Below are 27,401 nucleotides of genomic sequence, written 5' to 3' on the forward strand. Positions count from 1 at the left end.
ATTTAAAAAAAAAAAGAAAGTCTGATCATTAACAGCAAAAGGCAACATGGAAGAGCTAGCAGCAGGTTCTACTGGGACAATAAGATCACAAACATAATGGTTAAGAGTGCTGGCTTTAAGATCTGACAAGCCTGGCTGACTATCCTGGATAGCGACTTGGGGGATCTTTGTTCTTTCAACTGCTATGAGCTTCAGTTTCCACATCTATATAATGGGAATAGTAATAGGACCCATTCACAGAGCTTTGTATGAGTTTCTGCTTGCCGCTGCACCGAAGTACCCCAAACTCAGTGGCTTAAAACAACACACATGTATTCTCTTATTAGAAGTCAAAAGTCAGAAGATGGTTCTAAACTCAAGGTGTCGGCAGAGCTGTGTTCCTTATGGATGCTTTGGTGGAAAATCTGTTCCTCTGACTTTTCAGCTTCTAGAGACTGCCTGCATTCCTTGGTTTATGTTCTCTCTCAACTTCAAAGCCAAGAGAGCAGTATCTTTCATCCTCTCTGACCTTGACCCTCCTGCTTCCCACTTATAAGACCCTTATGATTAAGTCGCCCATCTTAACATCCTTAATTTAGTCACATCTGCAAAGACCTCTTTGCCAGGTAAGGTAACATATTCACAGCTTCTGGGGATTAGGACCTGACCTCTTTGGGAGGCAGAAGGGCACTGTTCAGCCCACCATGAGCAGCAACGCAGTGTTTAGAACAGTGAGCTCTTTATAAAAGCAAAAGCTATTATCACAGTGACGACAGCAGGACTCAGTGACATCAGCCCAGGAAGCACTTAGCACTGAGCCTGACATGTAAAAAATGCTGAGTAAAATGACACTACCTCTCCAAAATTTGCCACTGACTTAACAGCAGCTTAAGAAACATTTCCTAGTTTGAATAAAACAGAAAAAAAATGAAATCTCATTTTTTGAGTTGGAGTGCTGGCAGTGAGGTTGTTACGGGCTGAACTGTATACCCTAAAAGCTTGTATGTTGAAGTCCTAACCCCCAGTACCCCAGAAACAATGGTATTTGGAAATCAGGTCTTTATAGAGGTAATTTTATTAAAATGAGGTTATCACGGTGGGCCCTTGTCCAATATGACTGGTGTCCTTATAGGAAGAGGAGATTAAGACTCAGACATTCATTGAGGAAAGACTGTGTGAAGTCACAGTGAGAAGGCAGCTGTCCATATGCCAAGGACGGAGGCCTCAGAAGAAACCAACTCGCCAACACCTTGACCTTAGACTTCTAGACTCCAGAACTTGAGAAACACATTTCTGTGTTTAAGCCACCCAGCCTGTGCATGATGGTTATGGAAGACAGGGGCTGAACATCTGTACCGCCTCTCTGACAGCTGTCAAAGGGACAACTGTCCCTCCATACCCTTCCTTCTTGCCATATAACTAGTTGGGTCACTGCATCCTGATTTTCAGACTGACCAATTTCTTTGAAAGCACACAAAAACCTCCCTCCTTTACCTAAACTTATAGTTTATGTTTTAAAACAGGAACAATCAGGGTGCCTTGGTGGCTCAGTCAGTTAAGCCTTTGCCTTTGGCTTAGGTCATGATCTCAGGGTCCTGGGATCAAGCCCCACATCGGGCTCTTTGCTTGGCGGGGAGCCTGTTTCCCCCTCTCTGTCTGCCTCTCTGCCTACTTGTGCTCTCTCTGTCAAATAAATAAATAAAATATTTTAAAACAAATAAATAAAACAAGAATGATCAGACAGCAACAGGAAGTCAAAATTGCAGAGAAACTGTATCCTGGGTAACTTTGAGTCTCTTGAATTTTACCTAAATTTAAATTAAGCTTAGAATCAAGAAACACAGACGCTCTTATACCTGAATAGCAAACTGAAAAAACAGACGATCAAACATGCTCCGATTGTGAAGAGATAGGCCAGCTGCATGTTGTAGGATGCCCGACCATTCCCGTGCCGGATCGTAGAATTGGTGTAAAAGCCATAGTACATCACTGTGTTTCTAAAATAACCCTGGAAGGGATAATAAACCCTTGGTCAGATGGGTCAACCGAAAAAACAATGACTATGGTTAGTCAGCACAGTGCATCTCTCCCATTTGCAAGAAACTTGCATCAGTCAGTTTAGACATTTTGTTTGCAGGGAAAGAGCACCCAAGGCTTCTGAGAATGCAGATATTTCATCACAAGGCTCTTTGGGCTGGAAAGGACTCTCAAACCCTCCTTACAATGGAGGGACCGAGCTGTCACCACTTGAAACAGTGATCAAGCAAAGCATGATGAAAACCAGGAAAGCCAGCCATTAGCGGCCTCTGTAATCTGTTAAGTATTATGGCCAAACATGTTCAATAGGAAGGGAATTAAGCCATTAGGTCTAAATTTCAATTTACAGGAAATAAGGGACCAGAGGAACAAAGCAAGGAGTCCATAGGAAACAAGTCTGCATGACAACTGGCCGGTTTCTGCAACAAGTCAATGTAACCAAGTCAATGTGACCTTGCTCCCTCTCCCTCTGCTCCTCCCCCCATTTCTCTCTTCTCAAGAAAAAAGGGGGCTGTGTCTGGAGAGATCATTCTAGATTAATTGAGAATTCAGAGAAAACGGCAAGTGAATGCAAAGTATAGACCTTAACTAGATCCTGGTCTGAAAGACCAGGCTAGGAAAGATGTTTTGGGCGCAGCTGGGAAAAATCTGAATATAGTATGGATTTTAGATAATAACAACTATTAATTTTGCTAGGGGTAAGGACTGCAGAAAGTATCTTTATTTTTCAGAGATGCATGTGGAAGAAATTTGAAGTAAAATGTCTTGATGTCTGTAATTTACTATAAAATGCTTCTAAAACCTAGTAAGATAAAACAATATGAAAAAATACTAACAATTTTAAAACCTAGGTAGTGAGTACATGAATGTTTACTTACTACTCTTTATTTTCCTTTATGTTTGAAATTTTTCATAATAAAATGTTTCATACATACAAATGTAAAAAATATACATTAGGGGCACCTGGGTGACTCAGTCGGTTAAGTGTCTGACTCTGAGCTCAGCAGAGGCCTTGAGTCTCAGGGTTGTGAGTTTGCCCTCTGTGTTGGACTCCATGTCCATATATACACATGTGCACATCATAATGAGGAGGAAAATGAAAATGAAATGTATACAATAATTCCACTTTAATGAATTTATCCCAAGGAAAAAATTTTAACAGAAAAAGAAATTAAAAAGATAAATGGAAGAAATTTAAAAAGTAAACTTACAACATTCTACTTCAAGAGTCAGAAAATTTTTTCTGTAAAGAGCTAGAGAGTGGGGCGCCTGGGTGGCTCAGAGGGTTAAGCCTCTGCCTTTGGCTCAGGTCATGATCTCAGGGCCCTGGGATCGAGCCCCACATCAGGCTCTCTGCTCAGCAGGGAAGCTGCTTCCCTCTCTCTCTGTGCCTGCCTCTCTACCTCCTTGTGATCCCTCTCTCTGTCGAATAAATAAATAAAATCTTAAAAAAAAAAAAAGAGAGATAGAGGGTAAACCTCTTTGGCGTGGCAGTTACACTTGGCCACCATAGTAGGAAGGCATTGCTGACACATAAAGGGATGTGGCCATGTTCTAGAGGAACTTTATTTAAGGGCACAAATTTGAATTTCATGTATAATTTTCATGTTTCACAAAATGTTATCCTTGTTTTGATTTTTTTTTCAACCATTTAAAAATGTAGAAACAGGTGGCAGGCCAGATTGGCCCCCAGATATAATTTGTTGATCCCTGGCCTACAGAACACCAATAGGAGAAATGTCTTCTGGAAGGTAGACTCACAAGGCAGGGGCCATACACCTCTCAGTAGAGAGCTGGGTAAATAAATTATTTTATTTATTTATTTGAGGGAGAAAGAGAGCACAAACAGGGGATGGGACAGAGGGAGAAGCAAACTCCCTGCTGAGCAGAGAGCCTGACGCGGGGCTCAATCCCAGGACCCTAAGATCGTGACCTGAGCCAAAGGCAGCTGCTTAACCCACTGAGCCACCCAGGCGCCCCATCTTTTTTTTTTTTTTTTTAAAGATTTTATTTATTTATTTGACAGATATAAATCACAAGTAGGCAGAGAGGCAGGCGGGGGTGGGGGAAGCAGGCTCCCTGCTGAGCAGAGAGCCCGATGCGGGGCTCGCTCCCAGCACCCTGAGATCATGACCCGAGCCGAAGGCAGAGGCTTTAACCCACTGAGCCACCCAGGCGCCCCATCTTTTTTTTTTTTTTTTTAATGTTTACCTATCTACCTATGTATTGACCTAGTATCTAACTGCATATATTTGTATGTACATATCTATGTCCGTATAGAAAGAAAATGGTGGACAAAGATATGCTCTGAGCTGAGACATTAAACAGGGGAAAAAGGCTAACATGGACTTTCCCTTAGTTTGCTCTTTTCTACAGTAGGTATCTTTCAAAAGGAGCACAGTATTTTGTAGAAAGAAAAATAAGAAAGAAAAGGTAACTCTGTGAACACCAATAAGAGATGTTCACCATAGAGTGGATGAAAGAAAGCAAGTCATAGGTGGTATATATGAATAATTCACCTTTTGTTAAAAAACAAAGGGATGCAGATGTGTGTATGCGTGTGTCTGTATGTGGATGTCCAAATGTGCACAGAAAGGAAATCGTGAACAACACAAACTATTCTACGGTTACCTTTAAAGACAAAGTTGGGACGCCTGGGTGGCTCAGTCATTAAGTGTCTGCCTTCAATGTTGTGACTCCTAGAATAGTGCTTTAGCATTATTAATGAAACGTGAGAGGAAGCTCAAGGCTGTGCTCCTCAACCATAACTTCAGAGAAGTCAGTTGAAGGAAATGACTGAAGAAAAGGCTGGCCGATGTTTAAGAAAATCACTATTACCATCAGTTACTTGTTTCAGGTGACAACATATAATGGTTTACTGTTGTCATTGTCCATGCCTACAGATAATTTATTTTGTATTTTTGAAAAAAAGACATTTTTAGGGGTGCCTGGTTGGCTCAGTGGGTTAAGCCTCTGCCTTTGGCTCAGGTCATGGTCCCAGGGTCCTGGGATCGAACCCTACATCGGGCTCTCTGCTCAGCAGGGAGCCTGCTGCCTCCTCTCTGCCTGCTTCTCTGCCTACTTGTGATCACTGTCTGTCAAATAAATAAATAAAATCCTTATTAAAAAAAAGATATTTGTACATTCCTGATAACTGAGTGCAAGAACCATGTACCAATGTACTGCTTTCAACTTAAATCACTGAGGCATTTTTACTACTATTCTGTTAAAATCAGGATTTTAGTGTTTGCCATCACCAGATCAAAAGTTAGGAAGCAGCCTTTCTGTGGAGAGTAAGAATAATTGTGTACAAAGTAGAGAAATATCCAATTATGTGACAACCTTTGGGTAATAAAAATTTGTTTAAAGTTTAAAAAAAAAAAAAAAAGAAGCATCTGCCTTTGGCTCAGGTCATGATCCTTGGGTCCTGGGAAAAATCCCTGCATTGGACTCCCTTCTCAGGAGGAAGCCTGCTTCTCCCTCTCCCACGCCCCCTGCTTGTGTTCCCTCTCTCCCTGTCTCTCTCTCTCTCTCTGTGTCACATAAATAAAATCTTAAAAAAAAAAAAAAAAGACAAAGGCTATTATGCTCTGTATATGTTACTTTGGGGAAAAAAGATCTTAAAGCCTCACTTTCAGGGTACCTAGGTAGCTCTGTCGGGTAAGTGTCTTGTTCTTGATTTCAGCTCAGGTCATGATCTCAGGGTCCTGGGATCGAGCTCCGTGTTGAGTTTTGAGCTCAGCGGGGAGTCTGCTTGAGATTCTCTTGCTCCCTCTCCCTCTTCTCCTCCCCTTCTCTCTCTCTCTCAAATAAATAAATCTTTAAAACAAACAGACAGGGATGCCTGGGTGGCTCAGGTCATGATCCCAGGGTCCTGGGATCGGGTCCCGCATCGGGCTCTCTGCTCAGCAGGGAGCGTGCCTCCCCCTCTCTCTCTGCCTGCCTCTCTGCCTACTTGTGATCTCTGTCTGTCAAATAAATAAATAAAATCTTAAAAAAATAATAAAACAAATAAATAACTAAATCCCCACTTTCCCTATCATTTCACTCCCAGGCAAAGTGAGCGGTCTGGAAGGGTGACCAGCAAGGTATGTCCAGCAGATTCCCAGTGGGTGAACCCTGGTTGGGCAAAATGAAGGACTTACCGCCCCCGTGAAAAACTCCAGTCCGGTGAACTGGAGGGTGTTCTTCTCGGCCACGGTAAACTGAGGGATTATGATAAAGCTGAAGGTCACAATGAACGAGAAAATGTTGAACTTCAAGAGCCACCTCAGAAAGTTAAAATAGGAAAGGACGCTGGTTCCAAACTTGCCTCCGATGACCTTGAGCGTCTTCTGCCATAGGCTGATGGAATCGAGCAGCTCTGACAGGCTGTTCTTAGATCTCCGGTAAGCCTGGGGTAGGGACACCAAGCAGGAGGCTTGACATTCCCTCAACAAACACCTGAGCAGGCCCCACAAGAGCAAAGATGGCCACTGTGTCCAGAGAATTATAACAAGCCAGGCATGCACTACGCAGGCTTACAAAAATGATCTCATTGAATCTGCGGGACCACTCTTCAAGGTGAGTGTTATTATGACCTCCCGGGTTTGCTGATGAAGGTGACACAGTAGCTCAGCTGTCCAAATAACTCAGCAACCTCTTAGACCTCTGCATCCCCACCTGGTTTCTCTGTACCTAGACCAACCCAATTTCTATGGCTTTCAATGAAAGAGCCCTGAATTTTGGTTTCTCTTCCCCTTGGATCCTTTCCATGCCCACTCTGCCACTTCCCTGTTTTTAACCTCTTGTGATGCCCATTTTATTGACTTGTAATAGAGGCTTCTTACCCGTGAAATGGAGTTTAGACACTGGGCACAGCAGTTGACCTCAAGCATACGACGGGACTGCTTACTTTTCTCCTTGTCAACGATTTTCCTGTGGGGAACAAGAAAGAGAGAGACACCCTTGCTATGATGATTTTGTTCCCAAAATATTTACTGAGTGCTTATGATGTCGTAGGCACAACCCAGGTAGTGAGACAAAAGAGAATGATTTCCCTGGCTCATGGAACAGACACCTCTTCTAGTTGGAAGAGAAAGACAATAAACAATAAATAAAAGGTGTACTCTGGAAAAGAAAAAAGAATTGGAAATCCTGGAATAGGGACTGTGCTATAATTTGAAATAGCACAATATTCAAGCAAAGTCTTTTAGGCCGGGGGGTTAATGGCATGGATAAGGAATTGCTGTGTGCATAGGGAACGGCCCACCTGGGACCCCAAGGAGGCTGGGATGGCTAGAATGGAAGGAGCATGGGGAAGAAAGAAGGGTTTGAGTGATAACCATTGCAGGGGGAGGGGCCCGATGAGTCAGTGGTCCTCAGCCTGGGGAGATTTTGATCCCCAGTGGACATTTGGCAAAGTCTGGAGACATTTATGGTTGTCAAACTCTGGTGGAGAGAGGTTTGCTACCAACACCTGGTGGGTAGAAGCCAGGGATATGTTCAACCCCCTACAATGAGCTGGACAGAACCCCACAACAGAGAATGATCCAGTCCCCAACGCTGGTCATACTGGGGCTGAAAAATCCTGCTGTAAAGTCTCTGGGCTCCTGATAAGGCACTTACCCTCTGACAGAGGCAGCCACGCAGAGTTTGAAATGGAAGAGTGTTTTCAGAAAGATCAGCCACAGTTGACGTCTTTACCCTTCCATGAATCCATTGCATGTACTTTGCTCTGGTGCTTTTCTAGTTTTCTTTGTCCACCCAAACACCCACCCCCACATCACTGTCTTCCAAGCCTCGGCTCACATGCCCTCCCGCTTCACCCAAGCAGCCTGCATTACTCTAGCTAGTCCTGTCACCGCAGTCTCCTCTACCTTGATTTGGCCTGACTTCCTTTTTCTCATGTGTAAGTTACTTGTTGTCAAATCCAACTCCCCTATCAGACTTTGTAAGTTATTTTAGCAGCCGAAGAACAATTGCATCATTGAATTATTTATTAGCAATTGTTGCATCCACTCCATTAGTTATTGCCAAGAGTACAAATTGCAAAAGAAAAAGGACGAGGAAGAGTAAATGTGAAGTCTGATGGCTAAAACAGCTCTCATTCTTTCACTTTTTTTTTTTATTCCTGCCCTTAGAAAGCCTCTCTGGACTTTGTTTTTTCCTTTTATTCTTTCCAGTAAACTTTTAATTTTAGAGTATTTGAAATTTACAAAAATGTTGCAAAAACAGTATAGAAAATTCCTATACACTATTCACTATTTTCTCCTATTAACATCTTACATTTCTTTTTTTTTTTAAGAGAGAGAGGAGGAGTAGCAGAGGAAGAGGGAGAGAGAACCTTAAGCAGGCTCCATGCTCAGTGCAGAGCCCAATGTGGGGCTCAATCTCACAACCCTGAGACCACGACCTGAGCTGAAATCAAGAGTTGGATGCCCAGGCCACGGAGCCACCCAGGCACCCCAACATCTGACATTACCAAGGTAGCTGTCGAAACTAAAAAGCCAACATTAGCACATATACAAGTATGTAAATTCTGTACTATTCTGATTTCATTCATTCTTCCACCAATGCCATGTTCTATTCCAGGATCTCATCCCACATTCCATTTAGTTATTACGTCTCTTTAGAATCCTCTAGTCTGTGACAATTTCTCTGACTTCCCTTATTTTTGATGGCCTTGACAATTTTGAGGAGTGCTGGTCAGGTATTTTGTAGAACGTCCCTCCACTGGGGTTTACCTGATCTTTTTCTCTGGTGATACTGGGGTTATAGTCTTCAGGAGTACCACAGAGGGGATGTGCTCTTCTAACCACGGATCTCTGGGGATGCTAACCTGATCACCTGGTCAAGGGGGTGTTGGCCAGACCACATCCCTAGAAAGTTACTCTCCCTCATTTCTCATGCCCCTCCTTTGAAAGCACATCCTTAAGCATAGCCCACAGTCCAGGTGAGAGGAAAGAGGAACATCTATATGATTTGGAATTCTTCTGTAGGAAGATTGTAGCTTCTTTTGTATTCATATATTTATTTTCTTTTTCTTTAAGATTTATTTATTTATTCGAAAGAGAAAGAGAAAGAGAGAGCCCGAGTGGGAGGAGCAGAGGGAGAGGGAGAAAATCTCAAGCAGACTTCTAGCTGATGCCTGATGCTCAATCTCAATCACAACCTGGGCCAAAACCAGGAGCTGGACACCCAACTGAATGCATTACCCATGAGCCCTTGTTTTTTTTTTAATCTTTCTGAGATGGGACAAAAGTAGAAGACTAAAATTCACTTGAAATCTGGGAAAGAAGAAAAGCTTTGGATCCATACTTAAGGTTCCTTTTCTCTTCCATGGTTCTCGGCTGATTCCTGATGGCTTTAATTCTGTCTCTAGATGTCATTGGTATCAGCGATGCAATTAACTTTTGTCCTGTGGAGGAAAATAAATGGAATTTAATTTTGTTTCCTTTCACAGAATATCAACATGGCTCTGGGGCACCTGGGTGGCTCAGTCATTAAGCGTCTGCCTTGGGCTCAGGTCATGATCCCAGGGTCCTGGGATCGAGCCCCACACTGGACTCCCTGCTTGGTGGGAAGCCTGCTTCTCCCTCTCCCTCTGCTGCTCCCCTGTTGTGTTTCCTTTCTCATTGTGTCTCTCTGTCAAATAAATAAATAAATAAAATCTTTAAAAAAAAAATATGGCACTGACCTTCAGGCTTTTTTTAAAATAGATTTTATTTATGCGAAAGAAAGAGACCAAGCACACGAGTTGGGGGAAGGGCAGAGGGAGAAGCAGATTCCCCACTGAGCCAGGAGCAGGACATGGGGCTTGATCAGGGGACTCCAGAATCATGACTGGGCTGAAGGCAGATGCTTAATTAAATGAGCCAGCCAAGTGCCCTGAGCATGTTTTTATAAGAGCACAAGGAGAGAATAATTATATGGACTCAGTGATCCCCAAGCCACAAGTGAAAACAAGACAACGTGGTTTGCTTGGCTTTTTTTTTAAGCTGAGCATGGAGCCCAGTGCAGGGCTTCAACTCACAACCCCAAGATCAAGACCTGAGCTGAGATCAAGAGTCGGATGCTTAACCGACTAAGCCACTCAGGCGCCCCAAGGTAGTGATTTTTTAACCTCAAAGCCAAAGCAAATGACAATGTTTGTACCCAATTCCAACTTGATATTTTTTCTTTTTTCTGACAAGAAGCATTCAGCGAAGGCACAAGCCCCTGCCTGTCTGGTCAAGCTCACTCTCCTCCCCTACTGGAATGTCTAAATCACTTTCTCTTTACCCCCACACTCCAGGCCCAGGCACCTTCTTTATATTTCTTGACTGTTGTCATATGCTCTTCCAACCCCAGGAATGACTTCTCCATCTTCTCCCAATAACTCATCTACACATCTTCACTCAGCATGGCACATACTGTGGGTCACCTACCCCAATAACGTCTCCTTTTTAATAGAATCCTGATTTTGCTTAGGAATCTACCCCCTCCTTCTCAAGGCCCTGAGCTTCTGCAGGGTGGGACCCATCTTCAGACACAGGGGGTAAGCCCCAGGAGCCCAAGCTGAACACTGAAGGTGACTGATTTAAGCATGAGCAGGTGACAAGATGTTGGCCAATGTTCTGTGATGGGTGATCTGCTGAGGAGTTTCTTGGAAAAGGTTTCTTCTTTCTCAAAAAAGAAAAACTGAAAAAGCCACACAAAAACTCCAAGAAAAAGACAAATCCTTCTTGCTCTGGATGTTGTTGCGGCCACATGTGAAGCCTGAAATGGCGGCCACCATCTTGTAATGACGAGGAAGCCAGTTGGAGGGCTGACGGGGGCAACAACAGAGGGAGAACAGAGGGAGCAGGGTGGCTCCCTGGTTGAGTTATTGAGCTAACCTCTCCATTTGACCCAGTTGAGATGAAAAGGAAATCTCCAAAAGGGGGCCACCAACTCACTCTGCTCAAGACAAGAAATTTGTGTCTCTCCTGAGAGGGAAGGGCAGCTAAGCGGAGAGGAAGATAGGACAAGGTGGAGGAGGAAAAACAGGGAGATGTGGGGAGTCAGTAGCATGAACGGAGACACCCCAATTTTCAATAAATGGCCTAAGCCCACAAAATGCTTTAGTATGAATGGATTTTTTTTTTTCCTTCTAGAAATCACTGAGAGAGGCTGGACTTTATGTCTGGAGTTTGATGGGCTGGAACAGAAATAGCAGCCAAGAAACCAGTGTTTGGCTCCAGGAACAGGAAGGCAGGGAGGTAGTGTCAGTTAAGACCTGGTTTCATGGCGGACTTGGCAATAAAGGCCATCCTATGTTGCCATCGAGAGTGAGGGTTGGACCTGGACCAAAGCAAGACAGTGGTTGAAGCGTCAGACTTGGGAACCAGGCAGACCTGCATTTGAGCCCTGGTTCTGCGAGGTCATTTAACTTACTCATCAAGCCAACGGAAGTCACAAATGTGCCTACCTCTCAAAGTGTGGGGAATAAGTCAAACTGAATTCAAAGGATAACAAAGAGGAAGTGTTTGCCTGAGTCCTGGGCACAGAGAGTAAACTTGATCCAGGTAAATTCCTTTCTAGGAGTTAGATGCTCCCAAAGTAACCCCTTCCTGAGTCTGTCGCATCCTTAGATCATCTACCAACTTCAACCTACTTGATGTCTTAAAACTAAATAATCCTGTAGACAACTTGGAAGCCTTCCTTGTTCTCTTCCTAACTCCTCCCAGGGTCTCGCTACCTTGGATGTTTTCATGTGAAGTACGAGGCGTGTCTATGCCCACACTTCCTGGGCTATGAAGTGTCTGAGAAAATGACTCATTCAAAGATGTTGAAAACCTCAACAACTGCTTGCTCTTTTTGTCATGTGGGCTGCTGAAACTCTGAGAGTCTGTCACATCAGTGTCAGAAATGGATGAGACCATGCCAAAGCTTGAGACCATGCCGAAGCTTGAGTTCACCAGTGTCTTTTCTGGAACAACCCCAGATGGAACATTTTCAACCTCGACGATGATTTCGTTCACTTGGTCATCAGACAGCATCTCTTGTCTCCTCCCAGCCTTGTTCTCCACCGGAGTACCCTTCCAAACACCTCATAGAGCAGTCACACTGGCATTGTTGGGAGCCGCCAGGAAAACTGATGACAATCACAGAGGGAGGCCCCATTCACATTTTTTAAAAGACCAGGATGAGATTGCCAAAACCAGCCCTATACAAAGCACAACAGAACTCCCCACATCAGACACCAGAGGGGTCTCCTCATGAAGAGAAGTGTTTTTCTGCAGGGACCTCTGTCTTGGTAGCTAGGTAAGAAACTGGAAACAGAATCCTTCACTAGAGACAATAGGGTTCTAGAAACAGAAGACAGAGATTCTTCTAAATGACTTATAATCAAAGGGCAAGATTTTCCTTTTAATTTGGTACCTCTGGCCTAAAACTTATATTTATAATTTTATATGCATATATAAACCTAGATAGGTTTATAGTAATATAATTATTATCTCCTGACTGCCTTGGGTAGCCTACCCTTGTCTCTGCCCCCATATCCACTCTTCATTTTTCCTATGACACCAGAAGACTCCTTTCCTGTGTAGGCACTGGCCTCAGCTAAAATTCTCCTAGCTTCCTTTGTGGCTAAAAATGAACCTGTAACCCCACCATTCTGGTCAATGAGACACAGAGCTTCCAGGAGTGCTTCCAGAATGACAGTCTGCCTGGTTCCACTTTTCGCCGTTCACCATTTCTCCTTCTTCCTCACCAGAGGCTGCCATTTTGAAAACAAGAGGACACACATTCAGCTGCGAAGGATGGTGGAGAAAGAAGCTAAGAAGGAGCTCAGTCCTGATAGCATCTTGGGCAAAGCTGCCACACAAACACCATCACACTCCTTGTTACATGAGAAAAACAAATCCCTTGATTGCAAAGCCATCCTATTTCAGTGACAGGCACCTGAACACAATGCCTACCCAAAAGACCTGATTTAGAAATCATCTCAGCCATCTCATTTATTTAATAGTTGGGGAAACTGAGGTACACAAAAATCATCTGACCTCGATTCTCATCACACTCTCACTAAGTGGCAGGATTGGATGAGGGCACTCCTCCTTCTCCCCACCAGTGATAATTAACAGTAACAATATCTGCTATTACCACAGGCCAAGTACTTTAGAGTATATAACTTAATTTTCATAATCACCCTATGCAGTATGTACAACAATAAACCCCATTTTGCAGCGAAGAAAACTGAAGCCCAATAAGGTTATTTGCCTAAAGTCATAAAACCAGCAAGTAGCAGAGCTGAGAGTCAAACCCAGGTCTGTCTGGACCCAAAGCAGGGCCTCTTAATCATTTCACAAGATGTAACGGCCCCTTCCTGTAACAAGATGTTGATGTATCATTTATTCATTCATAAATAAATGAATATTTATGAGTACCTGCCATGTGCCAGGTGCTTCATAGGTATATAGCACAATCCATGCAAATCCATCCATTTTATCAGGAGGCTGTCCACCAGCTAATTGTATATGGTTTGAGAATCCAAACCAATGCAAAGCAAAATGGTGAAGAAAACCAGATTCATCTCTGGCTCCTATATTTCTTTAATTTTCTCTGCCTTCTGGGACTCTCCTTTTACCAACCTCAGGCTGGCTAGATAGAGCAGTCCAATGAAGTAAAAAGCCATTTCCTTTCCTGAATAGTTAAAACCATTTCCTGCTCTAGTGGGAACCAAAGAGAGAATGTAATCATTTATACCTCCATGGTTTTCCCTCCCACGTAGGAATACCCAGCCCTTGTAGAAGATAGACCTCTCCTTGAGAAGGCTCTTAAAGAATGATGCTAGGGGCACCTGGGTGGTTGAGTCAGTTAAGCCTCCAACTCTTGATTTCAGCCCAGCTCATGATCTCAGGGTCAGGGGATAAAGGTCCGTGTCTGGCTCTGTGCTCAGTGCTGAGTCTGCTGGAGATTCTCTCTCTCTCTCACACTACCCCTCCTCCTCCACCTCCTCCTCCTCTCTCTCTCTCTCTCTCAAATAAATAAATAAAACTTTAAAAAAAAAAAAAGAATGAGGCAAAAGGCTGTCATATCGGCTACAATTGCAGAAGGTGAGACATGGTTTTAGGTCATGAGGCCCCTCGTTCGCACTATTGTATAGAGGATCCCATCAGTTGGTTTAGTTCTTCTTGTTCATAGATTTGCCTCCAAGTTTCAGCATTCCCTGGCCTCTCTCCTCTTTTGCTTCCTTTCTATCTCTCCGTCTCTACCTCTGATCAGACCTTCACCACCACACACAGTGATCCTTACAGAGCCTCCTAACTGATCTCACAGCATTCTTTCTCTGGTCCTACCATTCCTAGATCCCAGCATCATAATAATTCTATGATTATTCAGAAAAATTCTGATTAATGCAGACTCTTTCACAAATCAATTCAATAACTATCTCTGAACACCTACTATGTCCCAAGCTCTGTACGAGGTCCTGCAAGGTAACTCTACCTTCAACACTTTACTTCCCCCTGTCCTTCCCACCACAAAGCCAGTACATTTCACCTTGGGCCCACATGAGCTGGGTTTCTGTCACATGAAACCAGAAGAGTCTGATGAAGACACCTTGATATCCAGGAGAGAAAAAACTCTGCATATCTAAAAGACACCCCTGGTCTGGTAAATTAAGCAAGTACTGCTTCAGTTACCACACTGGAGGTCAAAAGGAAATAGTGATGTCTGTATTGTCTTGAACACATTCCTCTCTAGAGCTGATTTTTTTTTTAAAATACCATCTATTTAAGCCTTACCTTCAGGTGACTTGTGCCAGTCGCTTCCAGACAATGGTGGGTTTCCATAAACTGGGTGGGGGCTACTTTCACTCACATAAGCAGGGTTCACTAGAAACGAAGAGGCAGGAGACATCACCAATTAATCCCACCGAACTAGACATTACTGCATACATAATGGTCAGTAAGACCTCAACCTTGACCTCAAGGTCCTGAGACTGATGAGTGGATGCCTGGGTGGAAAACAGGACATAAATATGGAAACAATGCAATTAAGTACAAATAGCGTTAATCAATGGTTTTCATTTTAGTATAAGCCATGGTTAAAAATAATTGTTACAAGGGAATACTACTCAGCCATAAAAAGAATGAAATCTTGCCATGTGCAATGACATGGATGGAGCTAGAGGATATAAAGCTAAGTGAAATAAGTCAGTTAGAGAAAGATAAATAGAGTGAGTGATCTCACTCATATATGGAATTTAAGAAACAAAATGAATGAACAAAGGAAAATAAGAGAGAGAGAGAGACAAACTAAGAAACAGATCCTTAACAATAGAGAACACACTGATGGTTACCAGAGGGGAGATGGATGGGGGAATGGGTGAAACAGGTGATGGGAATTAAGAGGATATTTATCACAATGAGCACTGAGTAATGTATGGAATTGCTGAATCACTGTACGGTACATCTGAAAGTAATATAACACTATAATTCTAGAATATTAACTATACTAGAATTAAAATTTAAAACTTGATAAAAATTTAAAAATTATTACACTAAGATCCAGAATATACCTACACATATATAACTGAAAAACAAGTTTCACTAATAATACTTTGCTTGACTTCATAAAAGGATCTCTCATATATTCTTATTCTATTCCATTCCTTTTTTTTTTTAAGTACACTCCATGCCCAGCAGCACAATACATGACTTGAACTCAAAACCCTGAGACCAAGATCTGAGCTAAAATCAAGAATCGGTCGCTTAACCGACTGAGCCACCCAGGCACCCCCATTCCATTCTTTTCGATCTCATTTTTCAGAATTAATTTCACAACTTGTTAACAAGCTACAACTCGAATTTGGAAAATACTTATCTAGGGGGTTGAGCAGAGAACATTTAGGGCACTGAAACTATTCTGTATGATACCATAAGGGTGATACATGTTATTATACATTTGTTCGAACTCACAGAATTTATAGCACCAAAAGTGAGCTCTGATGTAAACTACGGACTCAAGATGAAATGATGTGTCCATGTAGGTCCATCAATTGTACGACATGTATCATTCTGGTGGCAGATGTTGATAATGGGAGAGTCTCTGCTGTGTGGGGAAGGGAGTTGTATAGGAAATCTCTGCACCTTCCTCTCCCTCAATTTTACTGTGAACCTAAAACTGTTAAAAAAAATTTAAAACAAAAAAAAATGAAGCAAAGAAAAAACTTGTCTAGATGATCACAGAAGTTCCTTCTATTTCTAACATGTTATGGTAATGCATGAATAAATTTGAAAGACGGCATGATTTTCTTAGGGACTAGTCTATTCTTAGCATCTAAACAACACTGTCATATTTCAGTATACTTTTATTCCACCCACAGTAAACATTAAAAGCTAAACTCTGCAACTGAGAAAATGGAACACAGTTTGATGTGAACCATGCACAAAATTACATTGCAAGAAGTTCTGAACTTCTTGCTGGGGATCAGTTCCCAACTTTGTTACTGGCTGATACCCTCTGGCATGTTACGTAACCTCTCTGAGCTATGATATTGTAGTCTCTAAAACAGGAAAAATGACGGGAACTTCACGTAGCATTGTTGAGGGAAATCTCATCAGTTAACACAGGCAAAGTGCTTAAAGTAATCCTGGAACACAGTAAGCTATTGATATATATTAAGTACTGTGGTAGATCAATTATTATTCAGCATATGTCATACCACCATCCCCTGACATCTCACCTGAAGTTGGGCTTTGGTCATGTGACTTTTATCAATGGAACATGGCATTAAGTGACAATATGCCAGGTCCGTGTTTTTACTTGCCACTTTGAGTGGCAAGTAATACTACAGTACTTTGGGCTTATGCCATGGAACAACAATGCCCCCAAGTGGCTCCCTTGTGGTTCAAGAAGGACACTAGGCTCTAGACATAGGACCCATGACCTGGGATCAAGAACAGCCACACCCAGCCTAGTTCCGTAAAACTCCCAAGCAAACCTGCACATGTGTGAGTGAGAAATAAATCCTTCTTTATTGTACAACACTGGGTTTTTGCATCTGTTTGTTATGCAGCATTACTGTGGCAATAGCTAACTGATACATCCTTACCAATGTCGTTGCTATTAATTCATTTAGCACTACTTAAACACCTGCTGTGGCTAGCTACTGTGACATTAGGAAAATTACCTAGAGGTTTAAAGAATATATGGATAAAGATGGGCTCTTAAGGCGAGCATTGTCTATAATGATAGCATAGTCCTGGACAAGTGGTTGCCAAGGGCTACAACCCCAGTCCTACAAAGGAGTCCAGAAAAAGAAGTCATACTTAACTACATTTTTTTTTTTTTAGCATAAGTAGTCAGGGGCACCTGGGTGGCTCAGTTGGTTAAGTGTCTGCCTTTGGCTCAGGTCATGATCCCAGAGTCGTGGGATCGAGCCCCACATCGGGCTCACTGCTCTGCAGGGAGACTGCTTCCCTTCCCCTCTCTCTGCCTGCCTCTCTGCCTACTTGTGATCTCTGTCTGTCAAATAAATAAATAAAATCTTAAAAAAAAAAATCTTCTATAAGGGGCGCCTGGGTGGCTCAGTGGGTTAAGCCTCTACCTTTGGCTCAGGTCATGATCTCAGGGTCCTGGGATCAACTCCCGCATCAGGCTCTCTGCTCAGCAGGGAGCCTGCTTCCCTCTCTCTCTCTGCCTGCCTCTCTACCTACTTGTGATCTCTCTCTGTCAAATAAATAAATAAAATCTTTACCCAAAAAAAAAAAAAATCTTCTAAAAAATAAAGAAATAAAGTGTAAGTGGTCAGGAATCTTTTGCCCTGATCCTACCCAGCAATGATACAGGATAAGTGAGAGCCAGGCTTTGGGTCAGAGAGACTGGCGCCTTCAATTTACAACAGTGAGGGGATCTTGGGCACTGTGCCTCTGAGCCTCAGTTTTCCCATCTATAAATAGGGAAATTAGTAGTGGCTATATGAAAGGTGGTTGTTCAGATTTGAACAAGACAATAAAAGCAAAGGGCTTGGCTGAATCTCCAGGGGATAGGAAACACTCAGAATCTGTTTGGCATTATTAGCTCTGGGGTAAGGCTGTGTTTCTCAATCTTTTTTTCATTACTGGCCCCCTAAGGAGCCTTTTTAGATATTTCTTCCCCATTACCTTCTCCTATGAAATTTTAATACTACAGACATACTATGTGTCTGTTTATATATGTGTATTGGTGCTTTACATATTAAAAGAGGAAGACTGGGGTGCCTTGGTGGCTCAGTGGGTTAAGCCTTCAGCTCAGGTCATGATTTCAGGGTCCTGGGATTGAGCCCCACATCGGGCTCTCTGCTCAGCAAGGTGCCTGTTTCCCCCTACCTCTCTGCCTGCCTCTCTGCCTACTTGTGATCTCTCTCTCTGTCAAATAAATAAATAAAATCTTAAAAAAAAAAAAAGAGTTAGACTTTTCTGGTCTTTCAAGAATAAATTTTACCAGGGCACCTGGGTGGCTCAGTTGGTTAAGTGTCTAACTCTTGGTTTGGACTCAAGTCATGATCTCAGGGCCCAGGGATCAAGCCTTGTGCCAAGCTCTGTGCTCAGGAGGGAGTCTACGTGAGAGTCTCTCCCTCTCCTTCTGCCCCTGCCCCCCCCCAAGTGTGCACTCTCTCTCTCTCAAATAAATAAATAAATCTTTTTCAAAAAAAGAGTAAATCTTACACCCTTGGGATTTATATTGCCCCCCCCCCAATGAGAATGCATGACATAAAGGTTTGGAGGAGCCCAAATGAACATTTTCTATGCAAATGTGCACTAGTCGGTGTTTTTCACCAGTGTATGACAATGCACCCCATCCCCTCCTCTCCATCTGCTTCAAACTCCTCCCCAACCACCCTCTCAGGCATAAGGAATCCGCCATTTGCACCAACCAGCACTTGGGTCCCTCATTCTGTTCTTGGTTGAACACTCCTCTTCCCTGGCCCCGCTGGCTCTAAATTTCTATACTATTGACTCTCGTATTATGAAATGGCTCCCTTTACTCTATAGCAAGTCCCTATTCCCTCCTGGAGGATAAGAACTTTAGCATGTCTTTTGCCTCGCAGAGCTGAACTTCTACACACAGCAGATTCTGAGGACATGTTTGTTCACATATGAAGAGTCTGCTTGCTATTTTTCTTTTTTCAGTCTTGACATGCTGGTGTCACCCACCCTTATGCTTTAAGTAACCTGAGGACAGAGCTGCCTCTTACTCCCTTTGCCCCCCAGTAGCTTCTGAATACTCACATGCTGACTGTCTGAACAGCATAGCCTGAATCCAGCCCATAAGTGATTTTGTTTGCCCAGTTCAGTGTTTCAATTTTTTTTCTTTATTTTTGAGCATGTAAAAAATCAGGAGGTTTTAGAAAAATCTGAGGATTTGGCCATACTGAGCCCACATTCCCCCATAACCCCAATGAGCCAAATCTGAACATTACTCACGTCACATGGGCATAGCGTATGCACACTCATTTTTTCATAATCCCTAACCAGGCCACTTTGACAAGTGATGATACTGCTGTCTTTCTAGTCCCTCAATGTTCAAACTTTATAAGGTAGATGTTTGAATAGGAAGGGATAAACTAATTCTCTTCCTAGAACTTTTAAATAACCGCTCCCCTAAAAACCCACCGATTATGACTTCCTTCCCAGGAAATGATCTTCATCTTAACAAATGCTTACCATAACCATCGCCAGGAGCCCTTGGCACAGAGCTGTCGTATGGATTTGCCATCCCCATGGATTTCATTGCAATGCTTTCAGGGTAATCTTCATTCTTTCTCCCAAGGATGCCCAAGGGGCCATCACCCCTCTGACGAAATGAGGGCCGGATTGAAGATGTTCTGCTGAGCACCCTGAAATCCCAAAATGATGGATCAAGATTCACCCAGGAGCATAGTAAGGACAGTCATGCATTCATCTTTCATCCATCCATGGATCCATTCATTCTTTCCACATACGCTGACTGAATGCCAACTACGTGTTAGGCAAGGTCTAAGGGGGTCAAGGGGGTGAGAACACAAAGATAAAAACACCAGGTCTCTACCCTCAAGGAACTCTCAGTCCAGTCTGGCAGAGCTTCTTAGACACATTTAAGCAATTATAATGAAGCAGTAACTGGTGAGTACCTAAAGACAGGCCCAAGGAGTTCAGAAGAAAGAGAAAAGAATTCTGGCAGGCAGTTTGGAGGGAAATCTACATGGCAAAGAAACATCACAGATGGGATTTGAAGGATAAATTCATATATAAAGATTTAGGAGGAGAGCATTCCAAGGATAAAGAACAGCATAAATGAAGGTGTGAGCCCATAAAAAGAAATGATGAATATATAAAGGGAATACTTCAAAAATCAATTAACCTGGAGCAATGGTCTCAATTTTAGGTACATGCCAATTCCCAGTCCCTGCCCCTAGACAATGGCATCAGAAGCTCTGAGAATTGGGTCCAGGCAGCCGTATTATTTTTAAAGTTTCCCAGGTAATCAGGTGATTCTAAGGCTCAGTCCAGGTCAAGAACCACTGATTTAGAGGTAGGGAGGGGATAGGGGTAGTAAGAAGACGGGAGGAAGTCAGTCAGGTAGGTCTTTGGAAGCACTTTACATTAGACCAGTGCATTCTCTTTCTCAAACATTTTCACGGGGCTCCTGGGTGGCTCAGTGGGTTAAGCCTCTGCCTTTGGTTCAGGTCATGATCTCAGGGTCCTGGGATTGAACCCCACATTGGGCTCTCTGCTCAGCAGAGATTCTGCTTCCCCCTCTCTCTGCCTGCCTCTCTGCCTACTTGTGATCTCTGTCAAATAAATAAAATCTTTTTTAACAAATTTAAAAAAAATTTTTCATAAGCAAAGCAGTGTGGCCTTTCTTCCAAAGGTTATAGAGAACCATAGAAGATCAGAAACAAAGGAGTGAGGGAATCAAAGGTATATCTTGAACTGATGAATCAGGTAGTGAGGGATAAGACCAAGGAGGCCACTTTGATCTGGTTCTGTTAATCCTCCTACTTAGATTCTGAAGACATTTGACCCTACTGCACACCCAAATCTCATATCCTTCCTTATTCCTCAAGATAAATACAAGCCAGTACCTTTTGCCTTTTGTTGAATTTATAAATATCACTAGAACAGGTACATGCCAAATGAGATTCATATTGGTTAAATTTTCACAGGGTATAATTTTTTATAGATTAAAAATAACCTGACTAAAGAACCACATCTTATTGGCAACAGGAACATCGAAAGCTTAACCTAGAAAAAAATCAGATTTGGTAGGACTACGTCATCCAAACTAACACTGTCCATGTCCAATATCCTTAGTAAAATCTGTCAATGACCAAAGATTGCTGGAAGACTCAAAAGATTTTTAACAAAATTTAGATCTATAAAATCTGAAGTAGGAAACATTGGACTTAGTTTTTTAGAATGAACTTAAAGGAATACCAACAATGTGGGAAACTATGACTGATAAAATTTGATGAATATAACAACAAGGTAGAAGATCATTAAACTAAATCTGCCATAAACATGAAAAGTGATCAATTCAGATGACAATTATAGTAAAATTAAAACGAACGTGGAACAAACTGGGGCACCTGGGTGGCTCAGTGGGTTAAAGCCTCTGCTTTCAGCTCAGGTCATGATCCTGGGGTCTTGGGATCGAGTCTTGCATCAGGCTCTCTGCTCAGCAGGGAGCCTGCTTCCCTTTCTCTCTGCCTGCCTCTCTGCCTACTTGTGATCTCTATCAAATAAATAAATAAATAAAATCTTTAAAAAAAAAAGTGGAAAAAATCAGGACTGTTACAACCGTCTTGAATTTTTTTTAAAAAATTGAGGCATTAGGGCGCCTGGGTGGCTCAGTGGGTTAAGCCGCTGCCTTCGGCTCAGGTCATGATCTCAGGGTCCTGGGATCGAGTCCCGCATCGGGCTCTCTGCTCGGCAGTGAGCCTGCTTCCTCCTCTCTCTCTCTCTCTCTCTCTGCCTGCCTGCCTCTCTGCCTACTTGTGGTCTCTCTGTGTCAAATAAATAAATAAAATCTTTAAATAAAAAAAAAAAAATTGAGGCATTAAATTGAGTTCATGGAGTTAGACCTTCAAAGGAGTTTCTTGGTTAAAAATGAATTCCTGTGGATATAATTCTGGTTATAATTTTGGTTTGGGTTTATAACTACCAAGTCTTAACCCTAACTTTATTGGCAAAGTATCAAGGTCAAAACAGTGGGAATCTAAATGTCTTGTAGGGATTATAGGAGTAGGCGGGAGATTGCAGAGGTTGCTATCCAAGCAAGAGATGATGAAAGATTCTGTTCAGGTAAGGGCTTGAAAGCTCAGGCTGAAAGTTCATGGACCAGGTAAGGTCTACAGATAGGTATGAAAGTTTCCTACAACTTCAGGTCACAGAAATCATCTTACATGTCCCTAACCCGAACAACACCAATCAGGTACCACTGCCTTGACGATCTAGCATTCGGCCCCCACCCCAATGGACGGAGATGCTTGCACTTACTCTCTGGTTATTTCTGAAGTCTCAGGAGAGCCATAACCACGATCATCCTCAGCAACTGGGTAATCAGGCTCCCCCCAAAAGTCTGGAGTATTCTGATAGTTCTCAGCATTGGGATAGTCTGGTTCCCCAAAAAAGTTTGGAGGGTTAAGTTGATTCTCGGCTCCTGGATAGTCAGGCTCTCCCAGAGTGTCTATGTATGGGTTGATTCTGGAGCCAGCATATTCTGGATTCCTTCTGGAACTGAGATGGTTGGAATTTGCTCTGATGCCAGAATGGTTAGAGTTTTCCTGAGCTCCAGGGTAGTCTGGCTCTCCGAAAGAGTCAAGATAATCAGGATTTGTTCTGGAGCCTGCATAGTTTCCACTCCTTCTGGAACCTGCAAAGTCAGAATTCTGCTGGGATTCAGAGTAGTCTGGCTCTCTGGATGAGCCTGGATGGTATGGTTTTCTCCAAGATCCAATATAATCTGGCTCTGACAAAGATGTGTGATAATCTGAACTTCTTCTGGAGCCAGCAGAGAATGGACTGCTTCTGGTGCCAGACTGGTCTGGATTACTCCGAGATCCTGGATAATCTGGTTCTGCTAGAGACTCGGGATAGTCTGGACTTGTTCTGTAGTCTGCAGAGTAAGGGTTGCTTCTGGTGCTAGGGTAGCTTGAGTTGTTCGGAGCATATGAAGAATCTGGATAATCCTGAGTTTTCAAATGTCCCCATGTACGGTTCCGAGATCGTGAATAGTCAGGGTAATCTGGATCTTCCTCATACCCTTTATTACTGTAATAGGCAGACATATTGGCACAGATTCCTCACCCTGGAGTGTTAAAATGTTCTTGCATTTGAGTTATTCAGGGATCTTTTTCTTTTTTTAATCTGAAAAGCAAAAGGAAGTAAAAGTTCAGATTTTTTTTTTCTTCCCTGCCAAGATCTCTGGTTATCTTCCACTATCTATTCTCCTTTCTTTCACAGTTGAGTACACAGCTGCCCAGAATCAGGACTACGTTTCCTAGTCTCTTATGCACCAAGATGTGGCCAGAAGAGTGGAAAATGGGATGTGAACAGAAGCAATAAATATAACTACCAGGTTTGTGCTGTTTACGACAAGGGGCAGTTCTCCTTTTCTCAGTCTTCTTATCTACCTCCTGTGGGCTAGAATGTGGAAATGTTATCTTGGGTCATGGATACAAAAGTGGTACCCATCCTAGGGATCATAGCACAACGGATGGAAGAAGCCTGGTTGCTGATGACATCACATATCGGTGCCAGCATATCAGCTTGGGCTTTATGTAAAAAAAAAAAAAAAAAAAGAAAAAGAAAAACAAAAAGGAAGGAAAAGAAAAAGAATAAGAAACTTTATCTTATATAAACTACTGTTTTGAGGGGTCTCTGATACATGTGGTCAAACTTAGACCTTAGAATCACTATATTCCTACTGGGAATTTACCCTAAAGATACAAATGTAGTGATCCAAAGGGGCACGTGCACCCAAATATTTATAGCAGCAATATCCACAATAGCCAAACTACAGAAAGAACCTAGATGTCCATCAACAGATGAATGGATAAAGAAGATGTGGTATATATACACAATGGAATACTATGCAGCCATCAAAAGAAATGAAATCTTGCCATTTGCGACGACGTGGATGGAACTAGCAGGTATCATGCTTAGTGAAATAAGTCAAGTGGAGAAAGACAACTATCATATGATCTCCCTGATATAAGGAGGTGGAGATGCAACATGGGGGGTTAAGGGGGTAGGAGAAGAATAAATGAAACAAGATGGGATTGGGAGGGAGACAAACCATAAGTGACACTTAATCTCACAAAACAAACTGAGGGTTGCTGGGGGGAGGGGGGTTGAGAGAAGGGGGGTGGGGTTATGGACATTGGGGAGGGTATGTGCTATGGTGAGTGCTGTGAAGTGTGTAAACCTGGCGATTCACAGACCTGTACCCCTGGGAATAAAAATATATTATGTTTATAAAAAATAAAAAAAAATTAAAAAAAAAAGAATCACTATATTCCTTTGGTTGTAGGGGGAGCAAAACATTAAACCAAAAGACTGGAAGAAACAAGGACTTTTTAAGCACTTTGAATGCACTTGTGGTAGTAGGACTGATTAAAGCATAAATATGAATGCACAAAGGAAGAACAGTTACTGGTAACTGGGTAACTGGTAACTGAGGAATTGGGTAAGAAGACAATTGCTACCTCACCTTCCAGTTTGTAAATATGCTTTTGTGAGTTCTTTGAGCTCTAGTCTATAGACATTGTATACTTCCCAAATCAGAAATAGTTGGATTTAAATTTCGAAGTACACTGGATATATGTTGCTTTTACTAGTTTATTACTCATTTTCCCTTCTTTTGGCTTCAATGTCTTGATTTTCATGGGGGCATCTGCCCCCCCATTCCTTACTTCAAGAACAGTCACATGACGCAGGCCTAGTCAATCAGTGTCCACCATGCCCCTGGCCACAGGGTTTGGTTCAGGAATGGGCACATAACCCAGACTAGTCCTCCAGGGCCTTGACTGGATTAACTGGGAAAGAAGCACTCTCTTGTCACTACGTTGCCATGGTGATAGAAGGTGAGCCTGGAAATGCTGGTATAGTATCCATAGAAACAGAAGAAAAAAAGAAGGGGATAAAATGTAAAGGAAAAACCAACAGGATTTGTGGACTGATTTGTGGATATGGGAAGGGTGAAAGGTAAGGAAATCAAAAGACAAAAATATCTCCACAGTTTCAAGCCAGTGTGATTAGATAAAGTGTTGATGTCACTGAAAGCAGGAAGTAGACCATTTTTAAAGTTCAGCCAATGTTGACAAGTCTATCTCTATGCAAACCAAAAGGGTTAGACTCTTTGTTGAGTAATCAGAGCTGAAGAATTAACCTTCTACCATTAACTATAGTCTTAGAATGTTCATTTGCCAACTCAATTCCAGATTCCTCAACACAGTGGAAGTCGATTGCTTATTATTTTGTCCCTGCCCAGCATCCATTTCTCTCTTTTGTGATAACACTTTCCCTTGAATAATACCTCTTCCCCCTCTCAATCCACATGGGCCACAGGTGGATGTATGACTCAAGCAGAATTCTCTTCTTCCTGGCCACAGTGATTGGGTCAGGGTACAGAACCCAGTCAGAACAAGTGAGATTCAATTACTGAGTTTTGTTAGAAATGTTGGGAAGAGAGATGCTCTCTTTTGTGGCTGGACTTTGGGTTAGGAAGTTATAAGACTGAAGCTGTCAATGGTCACCAGTGGAGGAAGCCTGTCTGAGAATGTCAATAGGGAAGAGGTAAGAGCCACGAGATAAACCAAAAGATCAAATACTGACAACAATGTTCAAGCACCAGAATCCAGCCATGCCTGAAGACAGCTGACCCCTGGACACCTGAATCATTACATTCCCTTTTGACGTAAGTTAGTTTTAAGTTGGGTTTCTGTCACTTGCTAATGAAAGAGAAGAATCCTGATGGATATATCCAGTTTTGCAAACAGAAACATCTACACACATGCACATGTACACACATACACACACACGCACAGAAACATCTACACAAACTGTTAGTGTCACAAAGACTAAATGTTATGTGATAATGCAAATTATTTGCTTATATTTAAGACCACAAATTAACATATATATGATCTAGGATTTCCGTGGCCTACCAAAACCCTAGCTATCACATCTAAAAAGCTAACTGATGCCTTCTAAATTCAATAAAGTGAAACCTGGTACAACAATACCAACCTAAGAGAAATGAATATGTCCACCAAGAGGCAAGAACAGCATTCACAGCAGCTTTTTTTCCATAGATGCCAGAAACTGGAAACAACCTAATGTCCTTCAACAGTAGAAGTCAATAAACAGTAGCATATTCATACGATGAAATACCACACAGATGTAACAAAGACTGACCATCTGCTACATGCAATGACATGGATACAGATCATGTATGTAACAATGACCCCAAGAGCCAGATACAGAAGTGTACAGACTCAATAACATTTACCTGAAGTTCAGAACAGGCAAACGAGCAAATGGTGCTAGAAGTCAGAATAGTGATTACCTTGGGGAAGGGAGGAGATGGGAAATGACATGAGGGGGTGTCTGGGTGCTAGAATGTTCCATATTTTGATCTGGGTGACAGTTACATGGGTATCTGTGTACGTGTGTGTGTGTGCGTGTGTGGTGTATGTATGTGTGTGAAAATTCATCAAATACACTTGAAAATTGCACACATCTCTATAAATATATTTGTCTTTAATTTTTAAAAGAAAAATGAAAGGAAAAAGACCTAAGCTAGAAGCCATAACATAAAACACTCTATTTCCCCCAAGGGGCTATGAAAAAAAGAATGGCTCCGGCTCATAACATTCCCAATTTTCTTATATGTATATCACAGAAAATCTGAATTAATGAAAGCAAAGCTAAGTAAGGACAGGATACGTTATCTGAATCTAATTATGTGTGTGGTGCTATTAAATGAAAGTGGTTAGGGGCCCAGCCCTTGGCATCAGGTGTAATTGGATTTAGTTTCCATCTGCTGGCTGTGGGGACCTGGGCAAGCCACTTAACCTCTCTGAGTCTGTTTCCTGGCCTATCCAATCCCAACAATAATATCTCATAAGCCTGTTGTAAAGAATTAACAAGATAAGGCACATAAAGCAGTTGGCACCAAGGAAGGATTCACTGAAAAGAAGCTATTATTTACCATTATTTGTTTTTATTAACCCTGGCAAGTTCTAAAAGAGAGGGAAGCTGGGGTGGATAATAAAAGTCATACACTCAACCAGGACATGATTAAAAAACAGACAATGTTTCTGGATACCTGTGTGGCTCAGTCAGTTAAGCAGCTATCTTTGGATCGGGCCATGATCCCAGGGTCCTAGGATCAAGTCCTGCATTGGG

At 42.4% G+C, this 27,401-nt stretch overlaps 1 protein-coding gene across 7 annotated transcripts in view; it reads right to left on the minus strand.

Moving 5' to 3' along the window:
* TMC5 (transmembrane channel like 5) overlaps window positions 1-27,401 on the minus strand; it is an 83,685-nt gene that overhangs the window by 25,789 nt on the left and 30,495 nt on the right. For 6 of the 7 annotated variants that reach the window (XM_032328061.1, XM_032328059.1, XM_032328064.1 and 3 more), the window contains exons 2-8: window positions 22,488-23,357; window positions 19,674-19,846; window positions 14,769-14,858; window positions 9,316-9,415; window positions 6,846-6,933; window positions 6,162-6,410; window positions 1,836-1,987 (exon numbers count right to left, since the gene is read on the minus strand). In XM_032328061.1, coding sequence (XP_032183952.1) covers window positions 1,836-1,987; window positions 6,162-6,410; window positions 6,846-6,933; window positions 9,316-9,415; window positions 14,769-14,858; window positions 19,674-19,846; window positions 22,488-23,278 — 1,643 coding nt within the window. In that variant the 5' untranslated portion in view covers window positions 23,279-23,357. Of the gene's footprint in view, window positions 1-1,835; window positions 1,988-6,161; window positions 6,411-6,845; window positions 6,934-9,315; window positions 9,416-11,716; window positions 12,290-14,768; window positions 14,859-19,673; window positions 19,847-22,487; window positions 23,358-27,401 lie in introns of those variants that run through there. The other variant, XM_032328066.1, reaches the window with a different exon arrangement.

The sequence above is a fragment of the Mustela erminea genome, chromosome 20 (assembly GCF_009829155.1).
Source record: "Mustela erminea isolate mMusErm1 chromosome 20, mMusErm1.Pri, whole genome shotgun sequence".
NCBI lineage: Eukaryota > Metazoa > Chordata > Mammalia > Carnivora > Mustelidae > Mustela > Mustela erminea.